General features: G+C 42.0%; 1 protein-coding gene across 1 annotated transcript; it reads left to right on the top strand.

The window, feature by feature from the left end:
* Window positions 1-9,331: 9,331 nt before the first annotated feature.
* On the top strand, window positions 9,332-18,917 carry LOC124273490. Its single transcript, XM_046708758.1, is given in 8 exon segments — window positions 9,332-9,485; window positions 10,094-10,478; window positions 11,053-11,389; window positions 12,331-12,658; window positions 14,590-14,877; window positions 16,098-16,235; window positions 17,290-17,388; window positions 18,811-18,917. Coding segments are annotated over 8 exon segments (1,836 nt in total).
* Window positions 18,918-22,171: the final 3,254 nt, after the last annotated feature.

Here is a 22,171-nt window from a genome sequence, read left to right as displayed (position 1 = left end):
GAGAGGGGGCGGTGGGGTAGCCTAATGGTTAAAGCGTTTGCTCGTCACGCCCAAGACCCGGGTTCGATTCCCCACATGGTTACAATGTGTGAAGCCCATTTCTGGTGTCCCCCGCCGTGGTATTGCTGGAATATTGCCAAAAGTGGCGTAAACCCAAACTCACTCACTCACTCTCTCCTGTCATGAATTAATGTATAAGTAATCAACAATATGTCAGATTTCTAATAGAAAATTTATTACAACCACTGTCACGGTATTTGTGCGTTGATCCTTGCTCTGAAATATGAAATCATGAATGAAATACACCATGTCATATATTTACAATGAGTATAGTTATCTTGTTAAAAAGTGGCTCCAATATCTCGCTAAATGTGTTAAGTTAGAAACTTGTATGGCAGTTTAATGTAAACGTAGTGATGTATGTAAGGCATGTTGTAGTATGACATTGCCTGGAGAATTTATATTGGTTTCATACTTCACAGAAATCGTCGACTGTCTGTAACCTATTGATCAAAGTATATATTTTATGCAGGGTAAATCTACCTCGACTACAGTTCAAGGTTAGTCATCTTTCACTACTATTTCAGCCGTGGTGACGATGGCGACGGTGACGTCTGTGTCGATGACGACGACATCTTCGGTGACGATGTGCGCCAGTCATGTCAAACGCCAATAAGGAACCTGGAAGGCCAAAACTTTAATTGGTTTCAACAGGTCATCAATGCGGTAATACTAATAACCAAGTAGCTTAATACATATATGGTTCATTCAGACATGGACACAGTAATGGACAGAATCCTATAATCTTAGGTTTGAATCCTGATTCGATTCCATTACTATTCCTTCTTTGCGAGCACCATGCCAGTCTTCGTGAGTTTCAGCCTGTTTTCCTCCCACCCCATGCCGACACTATGTTAGGTAATTGGAATGCAGTTCAGTTACACGTTTAATGAAAGATATTCTCTCCATTTACATACATGCAGCCTCCCGTGAAGATCCGGATCAGAACTTCAGTTACCCATGCTTGTCGTAACAGGATCGGGCGAAAGAGGCGACTAACGGGATCGGGTGGCCAGGCGCGCTGACTTGGTTGACACATGTCATAGTATCACAATTGCGTAGATCGATGCATCACTGGATTGTCTGGTCTAGACTCGATTATTTACAGACGACCTTCATATAGCTGGAATATTGCTGAGTGCGGCGTAAAACAACAAAGAAACAAACAAAGATATACACAAACAAGAAAAGATATACCCACCCAACAGCAGCAGAACCATCAAATATGAAATCTTCATGCTCTTCCGTTAAGAATACCAAGCAAGCCACACCAGTTGAGGAGTAGGATGAACAGAAAACTGTGCTTACAATAGCTAGATATATATACCAAACTAGTCGGAAGTAAACGTGTGTGTACCGTCCATAACTCCTGTCGACTGTTGACGTTGACAACCACGTTTACTGACCACGTACCGTCCACATGACCACCACCATGCTGCGCATGTGTGACACCGACAGCGTCCAGTGCCTGCTCTTGACCGTCAGACCGAACACAACATCAACAACCGATAGTATTCCTTTGGCTGAAGGGAGACACGTCTGTACAACTGGACGTGGTTGTCAGTGTCAACAATCAGCACGTCGTCCCAAGATAACAAAATGGCGTTAATATATTTTTTTATGAACTTCCGAGTTTCCATACACATAAAAGGACTGTGAATCAACACTCAAACAAAAACGGGCCTGTGTGGTTTCTGTCAGTCTTCACTGAAACGTTTTTGTCTTATTTCGGCCCGTCATGAAGATATCTTATCTGCTGGTAGTGTTTTTGTTGGGTGAGTAGTTCATTGAGTGAGTGAGTTTAGTTTAACGCCTCACTCAGCAATATTCCAGCTTTATGGCGGGTGGGTAATTCAATTAACTGTTTCTTTCAATGTAATGTTGAGTTTTGAATTGCATCTTACACCGTAATATGTTATTTGTTCGTAGGATCGTTACTGGCTTTTGACTTGATTGAGGCTCATCGTCATCGCCGATGTCGTCGCCATCGTCATAGACGTCACCGTCGTCATCGACATCATGGTTGAGCTATTCACAAAGGTGAATATAACAAAAATATCCCCCTTCTGCCTTTCCAAGAAAACATCAGCATGGATGTAACCATATCCCAGAATGATTTCCAGAAATCAATAATGTTTTTGTTTTTTTCACTTTTTAAGTGAGTTTGGTCAAGATGAAACGGACACGTGGTTATCAACAGAAAACATTATACACAATCCCTCACTCACTCTCCCTCCCACTCACTCACTCAATCACTCACTGCTAGAGAACACTAAGGTAGACTATAAGAATACCATTAATTGCTGTCTTTCCATAAAAATGTAAACTTGTTGAAAGACATTTTGCTTGATCTCCCTCAAAAACTGACGCAGTGTTTGTTTTGTTATTAAACATGTATCAGGGACAAACATATATTATGTAAAGCATAAGATAAGGACGTTTATTGATATTCTTTATATTATTATTCCGAAAAATCTGTACGGTATAAGTTAAGAAAAGCTTTATTTTGTTTCAGATATTCGAGGGGCGGTGGGGTGGCCTAATGGTTACAGCGTTCGCTCGTCACGCCGAAGACCCGGGTTCGATTCCCCACATGGTTACAATGTGTGAAGTCCATTTCTGGTGTCCCCCCGCCGTGTTGTTCCTGGAATTTTCCTAAAAGCGGCGTAAAACCATACTCACTCACTCAATCAATCTGATGTTCGAGAAAACGTGCTTCGGTTCGATGTATATGTATGATTGAATAAATTGATAAATTAGTTCATGTTTTGCTTGTTTTATGATATCTGCTGAACATGAACTGAATCAGATGCACGCGTATTTATTTGTTTCACATGTACGAGTGTTACAAGTTAACGCACTGTTTTTTACATCATAATTAATTCAAAAATAAGGATACATCTTCGAAGGCGACTTTTTAACTTTTAACAGATTTACAATTTGTTTGATGTTAATCATAATGTTAGAGAGTGTGCCCGACGGGTGGTTCCCTACCCGTGCGCTTCACACTTACAGACATTGACATATACTATTTTTTTACCTGGCTGTGCTCGGCATTTAGGTTGGTTGGTTTGTTGTTTAACGCCGCACTCAGCAGTATTCCAGCTATATGGCGGCGGTCTGTAAATATCGCGACTGGACCAGACAATCCAGTGATCAACAGCATGAGCATCGATATACGCACTTGGGACGCGATGACATGTGTGAACCAAGTCTGACTGACTGACAGAGTATGGTTTTACTCCGTTTTTAGCAATATTCCAGCACTATCACGGCGGGGGACAGCAGAAATGGGCTTCACAAATTGTACACATGTGGGGAATCGAACCCGGGCCTTCGGCGTGACGAGCGAACGCTTTAACCACTAGGCTACCCCATCGCCCCCGTAAACCAAGTCAGCCTGACCTCTTCATCCTCTTACGACAAACATAGGCTGCTGAAGACCAATTCTAACCCGGATCTTCACGGGTCACGGCATTTAGGAGTAAAACAGGGTCTGGTCAATTCGGGGTCGACCGCCTCAGTGGTTTAGTGGATAGATAGTCCGCCCCGAGAGCGGAACGTCGCAGGTTCTATCTCCGACCGCGTCATACCAAAAGACGTTAAAATATGGTACTTGTTGGTCCCTGCCTGGCGCTCGGCATTAATGGGTACAACAAGGACTGGTCGGCTCGGAGTCAGTATAATGTGTCTGAGTGGGGTATTCATGCTTCACTGCGGCATGGTATCTCAGTGGGCTAGCACTATAAAACCAGCTTCAGTCTGGGCTAGTACAGGCAGCCGCACATACACATTCACACGCATGCACGTCGTCATATGAGCGAAATATTCTCAAGCACGACGTTAAACCCAATTTCACCTCACCTCATTTCGGGGTCAGTATACCGGGTGGTATAACTGTTCAGCTGTGGAATGGTATCTCTGTGGGCTAGCACTATAATTATAATCAGTCCGGGCTAACAAAAGCAGTCACAAACAAATGCGCATACCCAAGTCAGGCGCGTAGCAAGCATGTTTTTTTCGTGTAAGCCCAATAGGTTGCAAAGCTGTATATTTAGATTGTAATGAGGGCTTGCCCACCTTTCATTTTCAAAATCCAGTGTAAGCCCGGGCTTTTTTTAGAATGGTAGCTACGCCCCTGCAAGTGCATTAATCATAAATGCCCTTCACCCAATATCTCTAAGACATTATCGCGTATATGGTACCAATGAAGAAGGTTACAAAACTACTTGACAAGTGATTTTGTTTTAATATCATACATACTGTATCCATTTTAGAAGTTGGTGAATAAATATTAAGAAAACTACAACTTTCTGTATAAGAACTTCTAGTTTATTGCATTTAACGTTTGGAAATCTGAACACCTGATGACCTGTATTACGTAAAGTAAGAGCAACGTGCAGTCAACTTGGACAAAGTACTGTGACTATGTGTCGCAGTCCACCCAGCTGTTTCCCAGTCCACTCGCAAGGATAGGAAAGCCATGATAACTTGGTGCGTGTAGAGGCTGCAAGAATTGTATGCTCTCCAGGCAGTTGAGATTGATAATACGGTGTGCCGTTGACATCGACATCCAATGATCGAGAGGAAAACAGCGCCTTGAGCAAGTACTAGTTGCGTGGATATGTGCGCTATATAAATATCATATAATAAATAAATTATATTCATATCAGTGTTATACCACAACATGGTTGCACCATGGCAGTAAACAGAGACACATGCTGATTAGTGTTGGGAATTGGTTAAAGTCTAATAATTGATGATTGGTCTATTACAACCGATCAATCATCGAAAATAATTGGTTAGCGTCATTTATCTAATGTTCCTGTTATTTTTGTTAATGCACACACAAAAAATAAAGAAAAAACATGTAGTAATTTGGTTTTTTTGCAAATTGCATAAAGTCCATTTGCAAATTTGCATATTTAAATGATGATTAGTATGTTAGGAACACATATTTCCTGGATTCTTTAAGATAAATTTAATCATGACTTGTAGTGCTTATGAAATGTAAATGTAATGACACAGAAAAAAAACAGCCTTGTGAAAAATATTGTTAATGCAAACAAGTGGTCCAAGATTGGTCGTGTTCGATTACGAGAAAACATGTTCGATAGCTTGGTCGTTTAGTCACTGCGACCAATCTTCGATTATTTCAATTAATCGGACCACCACTAATGCTGATGTCAACGTGAATATTTTATACACGCTTCATTCAATGATGTCGCCAATGTCATGCCTCGGTTCCTTCCCTTTGTTCTGAAAGAGAGGTTCGGCGGTTGGTTTGGTTGGTTATTTTACGCCGCACTCGGCAATATTCCAGGTATATGCCGGCGGTCTGTAAATATTCGAGTATGGACCAGCCAATCCAGTGATCAACAGCATGAGCGGCGATTTACGCGACTGGGACACGATGACATATGTGTCAACCAAGTCAGCGAGCCTGACCACCCGTGAGTCGCCTCTTACGACAAGCATGGGTTACTGAAGACGAAATAAATTACATTACCCTCTGCGTCATACCTAGATCTTCTCGGGTTCTGAAAGTGAGGTAAAATACATGTAGAGCCTAACCTGGCGTTCAAGATTACTGACGTGCACGACGATGCGCCTGCCTGCGTGGGTGTGTCCGTTTTATAGCCGTCCCTGGGGACGGTGGGGTATCCTCATGTGGTTAAAGCGTTGGCTCAATCAAACTAATACGCCAAAATTCTGACTCACAAAGTCCGAAACTCTCCGCACTGTGGGCACTTTGACAAGGGATTTGAGCCCATTTCATGCAGTTGTTATGAATATATGCCGGATGATGTTGCTGAATATTGCTAAAAGCGGCGTAAAATTTCCAAACTCAGTTTTGGAGTCAAATGAATGAGTGTATGTTTAGCATCGTCCCACATGCTCATGAAGACATAATTAGAGCGCAGTCTAATCTCCCCAGAGGGCGAAAAATATGCCCATGGTGAGAATATTTACCTCAAAACTCGATGTTTCCAAAACAAATGGTGGTTATAAACATCATGACACAAATTTGAGTTACTGTAAAGGCTTGTTTTATTATTAGCTTCCTTACAGCACGAGATTTCTCATATTCGAGAAAGAGTCAGCTCTACCCTATGCAAAGTTCTGTCCCGAACTACAAAGTTTCGCACTGAAGTACAAAGTTTTGCCTTGGACTACGAAGTTTTGCTCAGAACTATTATTGTCAAAGGACGCAAAAGTACTGCTGAACGTTTACAGAGCCATCTTTAAAATGTCTCGGAGTGTTATCCCCGCCATATTTTCAACTTTAAAAGGCGGGTAGCAGAGTGGGTAACCAGTTTGCCTCATTTCGATTCCCAATATCAGTACTATGTGTGAAGGTTTATGATGGGTCTCGTCAATTACGTGATACTTACATAAAACACGTGTGTATAAGCTGTACTGTTTACTTCAACGTTTGGGGCTGTGGGGTACGCAAGTGGTTAAAGCGTTCTGTCGTCACGCCGAAGATCCGGGTTCGACTCCCCACATGGGTACAATGTGTGAAGCCCATTTCTGGTGTCCCCTGCCGTGATATTGCTGGGATATTGCTAAAAACGGCGTAAAAGAAAGTCACTCGCTCACTTACTTCGACGTTTAGTATTTTGAGGTGTTTAGCAAAATATTACGTCCACGGGCGGCAATTATGTCCATCTTTGCCTGCTGCAATGTTATGCTATACAAGGTGTGAAGGTCATTTATTGTTTTCGACTCCCTGGTAATGCTGAAATGTTGCTGAAAACGACGTACAGTCATATTAACATAATGTCTCACTAAAATCAGTATCGATCGATTATTTACATTACATTTTCCTACATGTTATTCCTAAGTTTCACGAACACTCGTGCGCGCGCACACACACACGGCACACACACACACATACATTCACGCATACACGCAGAAAGATATTCTCATAGACAGATATACACAAAGGCGTCACACACACACACACGCACGCATAATAGGCATGCAGGAACGCATATGTTTTCATCTCAAATCCGTATGCACATCTATGAACCTGTTAGGTGTTTCAGTTGAAGAAATTGGTTATAAGGACATTTACATTTTTGCTTTAATTCAACTGGATAATTAAATAATTGTAAACATTAAGCGGAGCTGACTTACTGAAAGTGATCACGATACAGTTTATTCCCATTAATTAAATTGAAAACGATTGAAATGTGAAAAAAAGGATCGAGCATATAATCATTAATTTTATTAGACTATACTTTATATATTCTTAGATTTTTACCCACAGTGCAATACACAGCTTGCGACGTACCTGAAAAAGAATAAAGGAACACTTGTACTTTCATGCGTTCCCTTTTTTTTCTCTTCGTACATAATTGTCTGATCGTACACAAATGCGACACTTTTATTATTATACATTCTTGTCCTAAGGTACCTAAGGAATAGAGGAACACTTGTACTTTCATATGTTCCCTTATTTGTTTCTCTTCGTGTATGATTGTCTGGTGGTACACGAATGCAACCCTTTTATCATTATATATTCTTCTTAAGGTACCTAAGGAATAAAGGAACCTTGTTCTTTCATGTGTTCCCTTATCTTGTTTCTCTTTTCGGTATGATTGTCTGATTGTCTGGGGTACAAGATTATATTCTTGTCAAAATAAGAGCAAAATGTTTTTATCTCTAACGTCATTTTACTGCTTTCTATTAATACCCTCAGTTCAACACAACACTCATGGGCGTCAACTGTTGACATCAACTGTTTGGTGGATGTGTGAAATCTGCACCTGTTGCCATGACAACATTTGTTATTTTCAGATGACAGTTACTATGGGTACCAGGTTTAACACATTTGTGAATGGAATCGTCTCAACGGAGAGATATTCTGTAGAAATATACACCCAAAGTTTGTATTGTGACAAGCAAACTAGCACCGGAGACGGATATCGCAAAGGTATGTATGAGAGTAGTGTGGACATTTCATTCTAAATCTTATAACGATATCAATAAATATTAACTGAATGGTACATAATTTACGAAGATGTAGTAAACTTAATATTCGTAGATGGTCAGAGCTGTCCTTGTACAATATTCTTTCAATCAGAGAAAGGGGCGGTGGGGTAGCCTAGTGGTTAAAGCGTTGGCTCGTCACGCCGAAGACCCGGGTTCGAATCCCGAAATGGGTACAATGTTTCTTGTGTCCCCCGCCGTGATGTTGCTGGAATATTGCTAAAAGCGGCGTTAAACTAAACTCAGTCAGTCAGTCAGTCAGTCAATCAGAGAAAGGTTTGTGTTGTGAATTTTGAACGTCGCATAGTGATAATTGCTCTTGTATGGCAACGTTCATGAACTTGCGTGTGACTGGGCACTGGTCCGGATATAAACAGGTTCTACAGCGTAATATCACTGAGATAGAACGCCAGGGTTCAAACATGGCTACCATACACTTTGCACTGACTTCGACAGACCAGTCCTTGGTCTCTCCCCTTCGTGTCGCGCACAAGGCAAGGTAACAACAAGTACCATATATTTACGATTTCCACTTGACTAAGGAGCCGGTTACATAAATAAATCAAACTCTCGGACGAAGAGCGTTTAAATTGTCTTCTTTGTCATACAACTGATTCAAAACTGTAAGTGGCCTTAACACTAGATGAGGGTATTTTGATATAATTTGAGTCTTGACAAGTGAGTGGGTATACATTTACTCAGCAGTTACATGTAGCAGTATTCTTATAATATCGCGACGGAACTTCACTCACTGTCTCAATGTTCCATGTAGGGTTTTGAACCCTAAGTTTAGGCCTGGAGTGAGTGAGTAAGGTATGGTTTACGCCGCTTTTAGCAATATTTCAGTAATATCACGGCGGGGGACACAAAGAAATGGGCTTCACCCATTGTACCCATGTGGGGAATCGAACCCTAACCTGTGGCATGACCATTTAGCCACAAAGCTACCCCGCCACACTCCAGGGTTTGTTAAAAAATGTGTGAATGAGTTTAATTTTACGCCGCACTCAGCAATATTCCAGCTATATGGCGGCGGTCTGTAAATAATCGAGTCTGGAACAGACAATCCAGTGATCAACAGCATGAGCATCGATCTGCGCCATTAGGAACCGATGACATGTGTCAACCAAGCCAGCGAGCCTGACCACCCGATTCCGTTAGACGTCTCTTACGACAAGCATCGGTTACTGAAGGTTCATTCTAACCCGGACCTTCACGGGTTCGTTCAAAAGAATATTTACATTGTTTGAAGAACTTTAATGCCATTCAGACGATGCCATGGACGGCCAAATGGGGAGCGAGGGTAGGAGCCACGGACAACACAGAGGGGGACACGGACTCCTTGAACTCGTCCCAGCTCAACCTGGCAATAAGGGATATGCTGCAGATGTACCCGGCTCGAAACCAGTGCGAGCAGTTTTGTCGAGGTGAGCCAAAAACAGGTTTAAGAAAAAGAAACATTTTCAATTCGGGTTAATTAGGTTCAAAGCGTTTCGTATTTGTATGTTCCCCTGCCATACAGATGTTTTGATGTGTTGACGGTGTCTGGGCTGAAAGGAAGACTTGTCTTTCTTTGTCGCCAGGATTACGACTGATCTGTGTGTTTGTCGCTAAAGGTTGCTGAACATCAGTTCTACTTCAGGGTTTGAATTAGTTTTCTACTATTTGTCATATGTTTATGCCACAAATAAAAACAGGCATATGTGAGTGAGTCATTGTTCATTTGGAAATATATTTTCAAGAAAAGACCTTCAGACAAATGCCTAACCCACCAGCTTCCGTTATGGTAAGGCCTATTGTATACAACGGCGGACTTTTATCGTATCTTATTGATATTTCTCAATTTCTAATTTCTAACAATACAAATTTGATATGTGTTCAGTGACGTGTTTAACACCTATAGTAATATTATCAGTTAATTCAGTAATTCAACAAAATCAAGATGACTGAAGCAAATTTTTCCTAAGTGCCAAATACCTGATCTTTTTCTTCTTTTTTTAAATTGTAATTATTATTACAAATATACTATCAACAGACAGCCAAGCCCGGATCGCAGGCAAGCCCCGTCAGCTGCTCAAGACAATTTCCATAGTCATAATCCCAGTGGCTGTGCTGACGGCCCTCATCGGAAACACCTTCTTCCACACGTTCACCAGGTACGTTCAGTCGTTCGGTATTCGCGCCACTTTGCTGTACAGTGTCGAACTGGGTACGGTGATCCATTCGCTTCAGGAAGAGCGGGACATTAGCGCCCTCTACCTCAGTTCCATCGAGCAGAAGACAAAGAGTCTACTTCTTCGTCGGTATCCAGAGACTGATAAGTCTCTCGAGAAGCTGACCTTCTGGACAACTGGACCAACCCTCGTCCTTCCGGAGTTCCAGTCTAAGGACAAGTTCTTATCCTACCTCAACAGACACAGGTGAGCATACCGAAAATGTGAGAAGTAAAGAGACATTTTACGGTTGTGTGAGTCAGTATGTCAGTATGGGTTGTTTCTTTTTTAAATAATTCAGCATCATGGCGTAGGTCGGAATATTTCTCACTCGCTCGCCCACTCACTCACACATGCACTCACTCAATCAATCAATCAATCAATCAATCAATCAATCAATCAATCAATCAACCAACCAACCAACCAACCAACCAACCAACCAACCAACCAACCAACCAACCAACCAACCAACCAACCAACCAACCAACCAACCAACCAACCAACCAACCAACCACTCAACCACTCACTCACTCACTCACTCACTCACTCACTCACTCACTCACTCACTCACTCACTCACTCACTCACTCACTCACTCACTCACTCACTCACTCACTCACTCACTCACTCACTCACTCACTCACTCACTCACTCACTCACTCACTCACTCACTCTATCAATCAATCAATCAATCAATCACTCATTACCTGCTATACCTGGACTACGACTCGGAAATGAACAATGCTGACACTTAACTGTCTCTTTTGTTTCAATTAACAAAGGTATGAGCTAGATACACTCAATCAGTCGGTGACGATGGAGTTGGAGATGTACACGTCGTTGATCAGTGTGTTCATCTCGTGGCTGTACGATGCCGTCACTGAAGACCACTCCGGGGCTATCTGGAGAAGCTTGGTGGCCTACCAAGAGGTCATAGTGGCGAAGGAGTACATGGGACTGGAACGAGCGCTGGGCACCGTCTTCTACGCAACAGGCAGGTTCCCGTCCAGAGACGCGCACCTGTGGTTCTCGGAGAGCCAGGATGTCACAAATGCTACGTTCCTGTCGGCTAGGCGATACTCAGGATTAGTCCATGCTTTGTACGAGAAGAACATCCATGTAAGTACTAATTCCATGTACACAGTCATGGTATCTTTACAAGGTAAGGGACGAAAAGTGTCCTTTGTAGACAGCTGAATGCACGTGTCTTATACCCTTGGTTGTTTTTAGATCACTGGGAACTGAAATTAATTCTTTAACCTCAGCATTGCAATATTTAAAATTGTTTGAACAATCCCGTCCTAAACCAGATGGTGGCCAAACATTTGCCTATGTTCAAATAAAAACACCTTCTTGAAAACATTTAAACATTACAAATTCTTATATTTGCTTTGTCCATTTATCCGCATATGTGACTTTAACCGAAATCGGTAATATGACCAGCTCCTGAAAAGAAGTGATTAAGAGATGAAGTTGTATCGTGTATCAATATACAGGTGATAAAGTCCCAATGGTTTCTCGGGACGCTTTAGGAAATATAGCAAAGGAGTTCTGCTGCCATATCAGCAAGCTGCTCAGCACAGATGCAACTGCTGGTAGATTCAAACATGAAGCATGCCAGCAAATGTCAGCAGCTGAACAAAGCGTTATTTTGATACATCAAGAAATGGCCCCTGGCATTGCAGTTCCAGTTTACACAGATCTAAATCTTTTACTGCAAGAGTAAATTGAGTTTAGTTTTACGCCGCTTTTAGCAACATTCCAGCAATATTACGGTGGGGGACACCAGAAATGGGCCTCACACATTGTACCCATGTGGGGAATCGAGCCCGGGTGTTCTGCGTGACGAGCGAACGCTTTAACCACTGGGCTACCCCACCGCCCCTTACTGCAGGAAGATTGATCACTTGCACAATTCGCTGTAAAGAACTTCCTGAGTTCATCCAGCATGTTCCAGTACATTTTGTGTCAGATCTGAGTACCTTTTAAAGGGAATCCCATCCTTCAACCAAATTTCAGCCCCTGGAGATTTTAACCTCCTGGGATATTCTGCTCCACAGGGTAATGAGATGCTCCTGGACGTCCTGGGCAGGATGAGGGCCGAGATTCGCCGGAACGACCTGATGGGCAAGGGGTCGGTGAAGATGGCACAGTGGTGGTTCAACAACATGACGATGTACATGGATCTCCTATTGACGACCCAGACGGACTTGTCAGAGGAGATCACGCAGATCATGGACGAAGGACAGATCTACACCTTCAACAGAGTCATGGGCATATCCTTCGTCCTGGCCTGTGTCTTCATCCTCTGCCCAGTCATCATATACACCATGTATTCCCTGACGAACGAGATACAGCAGTACTCAACCGCCCTTACTAAGAGGTAGGGTCGCGGGCATGCTCCACATATAGTATGACCAGAAATTATTTAGAATTTTAGGAATATGTTTAATTGGATTTCTAGTATAAACAACCTTGACCAGCTATCAAGTGCTTGGTTTCATTCAAGAGAGACAACTCCGTTAATCCTTTTTCATTAGTTTGTGAAGAGTTATCCCCCTTTGTTTACTTGCTAGCAGACGACATTTTCAGTGATCCTCAGTATGGATGATTTAGAGAAGAGGAAGTTGATTTTAGAGTATTATAACAAGGACATCAGATCAGCTAAAGTGATTTCAAGTAGAACAGGCATCCCTTTGTCCACTGTTTATCGTGTTTTGAAAAATATTGCAAATGGATATGGCATTGAGCACCAGGGAGGCGCAGGTAGGCCCAGAAAATTGACTGTCGGTGACAGGAGGCGGCTTGGTATTCTTGTTTCTAAAAACAAACGAAGGAGTTTAGAAAACTTAAGGCTGGATATTGATAGAGGAACTGTGGCTGTCTGTAAGGAGACAATTAGAACTGAGCTGCATGCAATGGGTTGGCAGAAAAGTCGAGCAATTCCATCACCGATCATGAAACCTGAACAAAAGGAGCGAAGGTTGAACTGGTGCTTACAGCATAGAAATTTTAACTGGGACAATGTGATTTTCTCAGATGAAAGTTCTGTGTGGCTGTTTCCTAATACACTGAAATTTTGGACCAAACAAACTGAAAAACCTTTGTATCAGCGCCCAAAGTACAGTCCGAAATTTAACGTGTGGGGTGGCATATCTGTGTTAGGGGCAACGCCCCTCTGTGTATTTGAAGGAAATATGAACAGTGAGCGGTACACAGATATTCTCGAGGGACATTTACTTCCATCTGCTCACGTGTTCTATGGAAATTTTTGGATTTTCCAGCAGGACAACGACCCAAAACATCGTTCAAAGCATTCACAGGCCTGGTTTCGGACCCAAAATATAACATTATTAGATTGGCCAAGCTATAGCCCTGACCTAAATCCAATAGAAAATGTTTGGGGACTTATGAAGGAAAGTGTCAATAAGAAAAATCTGACAAAATTATTGCTGAAATGAAAGAAGAGGTGGTCCGATATTGGGACAGCATGGACCGAGACTTTCTAACTTCTTTGATCAGTAGTATGCCCCGTCGCATTGACGCCTGCATTGCTGCCCATGGTGACATGACAAAATACCAACTGTTCACCTGTCTTTGAATCTGGAGTTATGTTCTGCTAATATTCACATTTGATACGTGAGTAATGAGTGAAAAAAGATAAAAAAATTACAATCTTAAATTCTCAATAATTTCTGGTTGTACTTAGCTGTTGTGCGTTGCGATAGTTTGGGAATCGCAGTTACCATAGCGCTTCTACTGCTTTGAGGGACGTGACCCAGTGTTGGAAGAATGATTTATATCAGATTCAATGAGATGAATGATTATTGAGATGATTATGATATAGTCCCGAACTCGTGGAATGGTTTCATATGATTTTTGTTGTTTGTATCTAAACATTTCGCAAATTACCAATGCACAAAAGAGTGAATGAGTGGCTTTTAATGCCACTTTTGGCAATATTCCAGCAATATCATGGCGGGGGACCACGAACTGGGTTTCACACATTTTGGGGATTTGAACTAGGGTTCAACGCTTTAACTACTGGGATACCCCAACACCCTATGTGCATAAACACCAAATGCAAAGAAGTAGATACAGAACTGGAAAGAAAGATATATCAAACATATCATATTGAATACATCTCCTATAGACAAGTATTAGTTGACAGAGATTAATTATGATCGAGGGTCTACCTGCACCAAACCCGTGCTTGTATATTCCACTAAATTGGCAATGTCTACGTCACGACCACAAAAAGTTCCTGCGTTGTAATACAACTGTTCAATTCATCTACCCACCCTTCTCTTCAGAGCAAGAGCCTTGGATAAAGGAACAGAAGCGAACTGAGATGCTCTTTTATCAAATGATCCCAAAATCAGTGGCGGAGAAAATGAAACAGAATGAAATCGTGGGAGCAGAACATTACAGCGAGGCCACCATCCTTTTCTCTGACATCCAGGGGTTCACGCTCATCACGGCCAGAAGTTCCCCACTGCAGGTCGTGAGCATGCTCAACAGCCTATATCTGTGTTTCAATGAACGTATTGCCGAGTACGATGTCTATACTGTGGAAACCATTGGCGATGCTTACATGATTGTCTCGGGTATGTTAATTTCCTGTTCTAAAAATATAAAATAAACAAGGGAGATAATTCTTTTGATATACGAGTGAGTTGAGTTTTACGCCGCATTCAGCAATATCAAAGCGGGGAACACCAGAAATTGGCTTCACATATTGTACCCATGTGGAGAATCGAACCCGTGTCTTCGGTGAACGAGCGAACGCTTTAGCCACTAGGCTACCCCACCTCCCATATTATTCAACTGTGTGTGCATGGGTGAGTGAGTGAGTTTAGTTACGCCTCACTCAGCAATATTCCAGCTATATGGCGGCGGTCTGTAAATAATCGAGTTTGGACCAGACAATCCAGTGATCAACAGCATAGGCATCGATCTGCGCAACTGGGAACCGATGACATGTGTCAACCAAGACCGCGAGCCTGACCACCCGATCCCGTCTGTTGCCTCATACGACAAGCATGGGTTTCTGAAGGTACATTCTAACCCGGACCTTCACGGGTCTTTGGATATACGACTTCTCTGTGTTTCTTGGTTTGCTTTTCAAGCCGCGCTCTGCAATATTCCAGATTTCATCCCGTAGGATATTCGTAAAGAGCGTTCCAATGGACATAACTCTTTGGGGTTCGCTTGAAATAATGTTTGGCCGGTAGAGGGTGCGAGAGTCGATTTAATGCAACGTTGCATTAATTCATTCGAACTTTTTAATTTAATATTCTAATCTAAATGCGTCATTTTCTTTGGAATAAATCATATGGTAGCTTCCCCGATGGTTAGTATTATTGAGAGAAATGCATTATTTATTTTAGAGAGGTGTGGTGTGATATAGTGCTTTAATGCCATTCAAAGATATCAAACAAAATGAACCTGCACACCCTTCTGGGTCCAATTATTTGTTGTTGAGCCTCAATGTTGTTTTAATAAATTCACCTTGAAACAATCTCATTTTTTAGGAATGACAAGTCTTTCTGGATGAATAACTTCTTTATTGTACAATAGCGACGTTTCGGTTTATGCTAACCCGTGACGGTCCGGGTTAGAATATTGATCTTCAGTAACCCATGCTTGTCGTTAGAGGCGACTAACGGGATCAGGTGGTCAGGCTCACTGACTTGGTTGACTCAAAAAGTTCAATGTCATTTGTGGGGTAGACAGAATGTGCTTTCATGGATTAAATTGCCAATTCTTATGAATTTTTCAAAACAATTTTGATGAATCATGACTGCATACCATTCTTGGTTGTCAGGGATACCGAACCGGAACGATCACAGTCATGCAGCTGAGATCGGCAAGATGGCGCTGGACATCATGAGAAATATTGGTCAACTCGAAATACCTCACTTGCCGGGCACAAAGTTTAAACTGAGGGTTGGATGTCATACTGGTAAGTTCACACTTCATTCAAATTTAATGAATCCTTCCAGAAGACAAAAATGACGAATGCGGCAATCAGATTGTTAACGCCAAACCAGTTTGAAATACATTTGAAAAGGCCGTTATATGAAGGCCTCGCTCAGCGCGAAACCATTTACATTCAAACATTAATGTATCGAAGTTGAAGGGACCTACGTAAATACTTCACGGAAGCGTGTTTAGTATTCTGTTTATTACTCTCCAACATAAATTGATAGAAACTGCCTACAGTGTGATGACTCTCATGTCAAATTCCACGAGTCAAGCAAGGTCTAATACCATTGCGACAGAGACATTTGCATTGTGACGTCATATGTCCAGCGGTATTACACTAGTGTAATATTGCCGTAAAAATATTACACTGCAGTATCTTCCACGGGCGAGTAATAATTCGAATTATCCGGTGTTCAACACAACCGCAAACTAATGACCAAATAAGGAAGCTTTTACTTCGAGACAGCTGTAACTTCGACATAACAAAGTTCGTCTGAAGATCATCCATGCATTACGTGTACGGGAGAAGAAATACTGGGGAAGGCGCTCAACTCGATTTTGTTTTTCTGTGCATACGTTTATGGGGTAAAAGCGAGTAAGTAAATTCTCGGTATCTTATATCTAGACCATATAAACTACACCATGGCATGTCAACTCAAAATGTGAAGATAATTTTGAATGGCTAACGTGGTGCTCATGCGTTTCGCGAAGCACCCACGGGAATAGTTCTTTGCGTATGGTCGGAATTGGGAATCGAACCCGTGATTAGCAGATCCTGTGGAGGATACGGAAGAGCTTTTGATCTTCTGTCTTTTCAGAAAACGTTACGATAACTGAGTTCAATTATCGATGGTTATTCACAAATAATTTCTACTTCTACTACTACTGATGGCTAATTCTGTGCCATTGTTGCCCATGGACACCGTTCGGTCTTCATGCTATCAACCACTGGAATGGCATTATAATTAACAGGCAGCCGTGGTGTAACTTCAATATTACTGGCTTATACAACACTCATTCATTCACTTCAGGTCCATGTCTAGCGGCAGTGGTGGGCCCGACCATGCCGAGGTACTGTCTCTTCGGCAAGACTATCAGCATAGGAGCCAAGATGGAGTCTCTCGGGAAACGTGAGTTGATCTGTATACGAGTATTTGATCTTGTCTGATACATAAAGTTATGTTTCTACATTTCTGTTATTAAAGAGAAGGAAGGAGATTAATCGGGATTGTGCTGCGCAAGCCATACGTGTTTATGAGCCGAAAGGATTCTGGGTAAGCAGCATGCATACGTCATCGATCGAGTGGTCAGGCTCACTGACTGGGCTGACAACATCAGCATATCATCGAATCCGACGGCGTCAACATAGCTTTCGGTTTAAATGTCGTGGCCACAATTTTGAAATTACCTTTGCAACAAAATGTAAAAGGCTTAAGATAATTCAGTGACAAAACCAGTACACTAGTCAATAACCCATATCCTTTGATATCAGTCGGTAGCGTACTTAAATATATCAGACCGCCTCGGTGGTGTAGTGGTTAGAGCGTCCGCCCGGAGAGCGGAAGGTCGCGGGTTCGATCCCCCGACAGCGTCGTACCAAAAGACGTTAAAATATGGTACTTGTTGGTCCCTGCCTGGCGCTCGGCATTAATGGGTACAACAAGGACTGGTCAGTATACTGTGTCTGAGTGGGGTATTCATGCTTCACTGCGGAATGGTATCTCAGTGAGCTAGCACTATAAAACCAGTCTGGGCTAGTACAAGCAGCCGCACATACACATACACACGCATGCACGTCGTCATATGAGCGAAATATTTTCAAGCACGACGTTAAACCCAATTTCACCTCACCTCACCTCACTTAAATATATCAGAACTCTGCAACTTACAGATAAATCTATGTTTTGTTTTCGACATTATACAACAATAGGTTTCCACAAAGTGCAAACTGGTTTGGAATCTGTTTGGGTTGTCAAGACTGGTGTATATTTTGTCAGGGACGTTCTATATTTACTTGAACTGGGCTCATGTTTCTGTTCGTCTTCTGAAGTCCACGAAATTCACCATTACCTCACAATGAAGATAAACATTATAAGATACGCTATTTCAGCGACATTAATACTGACCCCCACTGTAAATCCTTTTCCAAAACGTCGTAATTCAAAATGATCAAATTGAATTTTCCATCAGTCAATGGATTGTCTGATTTGTTTTACAGGACGCCGTTGCATGTAGGAGTACTGGTTCGTGGTGTCAGGCTATATGAATATATTGTTTGAATGGCGGGTGCTACCGGTACGACAGCTGTCCCCTCTTCGGGAACACCCGGTGTCAGCACTAATTTTCAGTAATCTACTAAAACTTCCGTAGCTAGTTTTCTCTTTATTCAGATTGGGGTCTGTTTCTAGGGATGTTATAGACTGGGTATTCTTTTGCCCTGATGTTTTATCTTTAAATGTATATGTTCATAAATATAAATATGTTCTTTGGTTTTGGGGGACAATGAACTTTTTAAGGACAATGAATTAAAACATTACTGACCTTTATTACAGGGTCAATGATTCACATCAGCCCAACCACGCACGATGCGCTGCACCTCACAGGGGGATTCGTGACTGTTGAAAGAGAGGACAGAGTGGCTAAGGTGGGTCCAGCTTGATGTGGCTTCTTCAAAATTAATTCATTGTTTCTCATATCCCTGACTTAATAATTTAATATTTAATATTGACCCACCAATGGCATTGAGCCCCAGGGAGTGTGCACATTTGTTTTGAAATGGAATCAGGTTTAGCTATAAGCATGAATACAGATAGTTATTAGAAGCGTGAACGAAAGGCAGCAACTGACAAAATGAGTTTAAGAGGCATAAGAAGTCATTATGCATACGTAATCTTATATTGTCTTAATCGCAATATCTATCTGTGTATTCATTGTTTGGTTATCGTTGCAACGTGTGACCAGTACTAGAAATCCCAAACACCGACCCAAAGCGATATAGCGTTGCACCGTTTCTGACCAGTACTAGGAATCCCAAACACCGACCTAAGGAGATATAGCGTTGCACCCTTTCAGACCAGTACTAGAAATCCCAAACACCGACCCAAAGCGATATAATGTTGCACCGTAACTGACCAGTACTAGGAATCCCAAACACCGACCCAAAGCGATATAATGTTGCACCGTTTCCGACCAGTACTAGAAATCCCAAACACCGACCCAAAGCGATATAGCGTTGCGCCGTTTCCGACCAGTACTAGGAATCCCAAACACCGACCCAAAGCGATATAGCGTTGCGCCGTTTCTGACCAGTACTAGGAATCCCAAACACCGACCCAAAGCGATATAATGTTGCACCGTTTCCGACCAGTACTAGAAATCCCAAACACCGACCCAAAGCGATATAGCGTTGCACCGTTTCTGACCAGTACTAGGAATCCCAACACCGACCTAAGACGATAAAACTTTGCACCGTTTCGGACCAGTACTAGAAATTCCACATACCGACCCAAAGCGATATAATGTTGCTACGTTTCTGACCAGTACTGGAAATCCCAAACACCGACCTAAAGAGATATAGCGTTGCACCGTTTCCGACCAGTACTAGAAATCCCAAACACCGACCCAAAGCGATATAGCGTTGCACCGTTTCTGACCAGTACTAGAAATCCAACATACCGACCCAAAGCGATATAATGTTGCACCGTTTCTGACCAGTACTAGGAATCTCAAACACCCACCCAAAGCGATATAATGTTGCACCGTTACTGACCCGTACTAGGAATCCCAAACGTGGACCCAAAGCGATATAGCGTTTGTCCGTTTCTGACCAGTACTAGGAACCCTGAACTTAGACCCAAAGCGACAGCGTTACACCGTTCTTGGCGAGTACTAGGAATCCCAAACGCCGACCTAAGGTGATAAAACTTTGCACCGTTCGTGGCCAGTACTAGGAATCCAAAATGTCGACCCAAGGCGATAAAACTTTGCACCGTTCCTGACCAAACATAGGAGTCCCAAACGTCGACCAAAAAGCGGTAAAATGTTGCACCTTTAATGACCAATGACAGGAAATGCGACACAACAACTGTTTAACCCTGGTAATCTGGTACAGGATGACTGGGAGCTGAAGACAGTGTTCGGCGGTCGTATCAAGACGTACTGGCTCACGGGCCATGAAGACATCAAGCCAATCAGCCGCAGATCAGACTCACTCAGTGACCTGTCGGATAAAGACTGCCACAATGATGATGGTAAGGTTGCACCAAATTGCTTAAGCAAATGGAAGTATGCGTTTAAACATACCAGTCTCTCTCTGCTCATTAGGGCAGCATATTTATTTTCTGTGTTTCTCATCTTCGACCCTTCTAATTTTATTTCCACCACCCCCTCACACACACACACACTAAAAAAACAAAGAAAAAAAACATATTTCTTCATTCCAACACCGCCGACACGAACCTAAAACATACCGCCTACTCATATATAATGTTTATCTTATAATCAGTCGCTACCACAAGTCCAAAGAACGCGAGAAAATGTAAAAAGAATTACAATAAAAGACAATCAAAAACATTAATCAGATAATTTTGTCGTCTTTATTAAGTTCTTTGAGTTTTTTGGGTTTTTTCTGACCGACCCATGTTCAGAATTTGGTGGCTACGTGAAACACATTAAAACAATGATGCCCTTACTGTGTTGTGTAAAACTGCGACACCAATGACCTTTGGTACGTCTCTGGCATATATCTGAACAAGCCCTCGCCTAGAATAGCTGGACAAGTGCTGATAAGCCGCAAAACAATACTCATTCATTCTGAACAAACCATTTTCATTTGATTAATCTCACCCGCCAATCCCAACCCTTGAAATTCAGTGTCACTGGATGCTTATACTCCATGATGTAACTCAAAGACAGTTAACCACTGTTAAGTTAAAGCGGCCATGTATACCCTTCGAGTTACCCAGGGTCCGACAGAACAGAAAAATGATATATTGAGATTATTACACGAGCATGTGTGTGATACGACTTACACGAAACGCGCTGTGAAATTGTGTACTACGTTGCGCATTATTTTGCACGAGTTTCGTACACGTCATATGACACACTTGCTCGAGTGTAATAATTTCTTTTTTATGCATTTTTTTGCATGTACATTTGTGCAGTAAGCAAGTGACGTCACAGACGACGAAATACAGAAACAAGGGTTGCTGGGCAGATGTGATATGTGCACATGTGCACATATGATATATTTGACACTGGTTATGTTTCACCATATGGATGATAATAAGGAAAGCGCAGGGACCTGGCTTATTGCAGCGTCAGACTTTGTATTCTCTTTGCACTGAAGTTCTATATATATATTTCAAGACCAGGGCCGTAGGTAGCCCGGGGGGTCAGGGTGGCAGCTGCCCCCCAAGAATATTTTTACAGATAATTGTTTTACATCAAAATATTAATATAACACTCTTTTGAGTGTCGTATATCCCCTCCGCAGCCCTGAAATTCACACGTCAATTAATGACGCAAAGATTACAGATGATCGGTACCAGAATGATACACCTAATTACATATGATTACAATAACCTTTAATAAATAAAATAAGGAATGATACCTAATGATAATTAACGAACAAAAGACTTAATTAGAAAAAGGATTACATTCAATCCACATGACTCCAAATATTGAACAAAGACATCATGTATATGAATTTGATAATACAGCTATTGTATATTGATACTTAAACTGATGACACATGTCATCGAATCCCAAATGCGCAGATCGATGCTCATGTTGTCTGGTCCAGATTCGATTATTTACAGATCGCCGCCATATAGCTGGAATAGTGCTGTGAGAGCGGCGTAAAACTAAACTCACTCACTCACTTAAACTGACCAAAACAGTTGTTTTGCATAT

Source organism: Haliotis rubra, unplaced genomic scaffold (genome assembly GCF_003918875.1).
Source record: "Haliotis rubra isolate DU_JTF1 unplaced genomic scaffold, ASM391887v1 Scf181, whole genome shotgun sequence".
In the NCBI taxonomy this organism is placed as follows: Eukaryota; Metazoa; Mollusca; class Gastropoda; order Lepetellida; family Haliotidae; genus Haliotis; species Haliotis rubra.
Note: the sequence above shows the minus strand (reverse complement) of the source record. Positions and strands in the feature narration are given on the sequence as shown.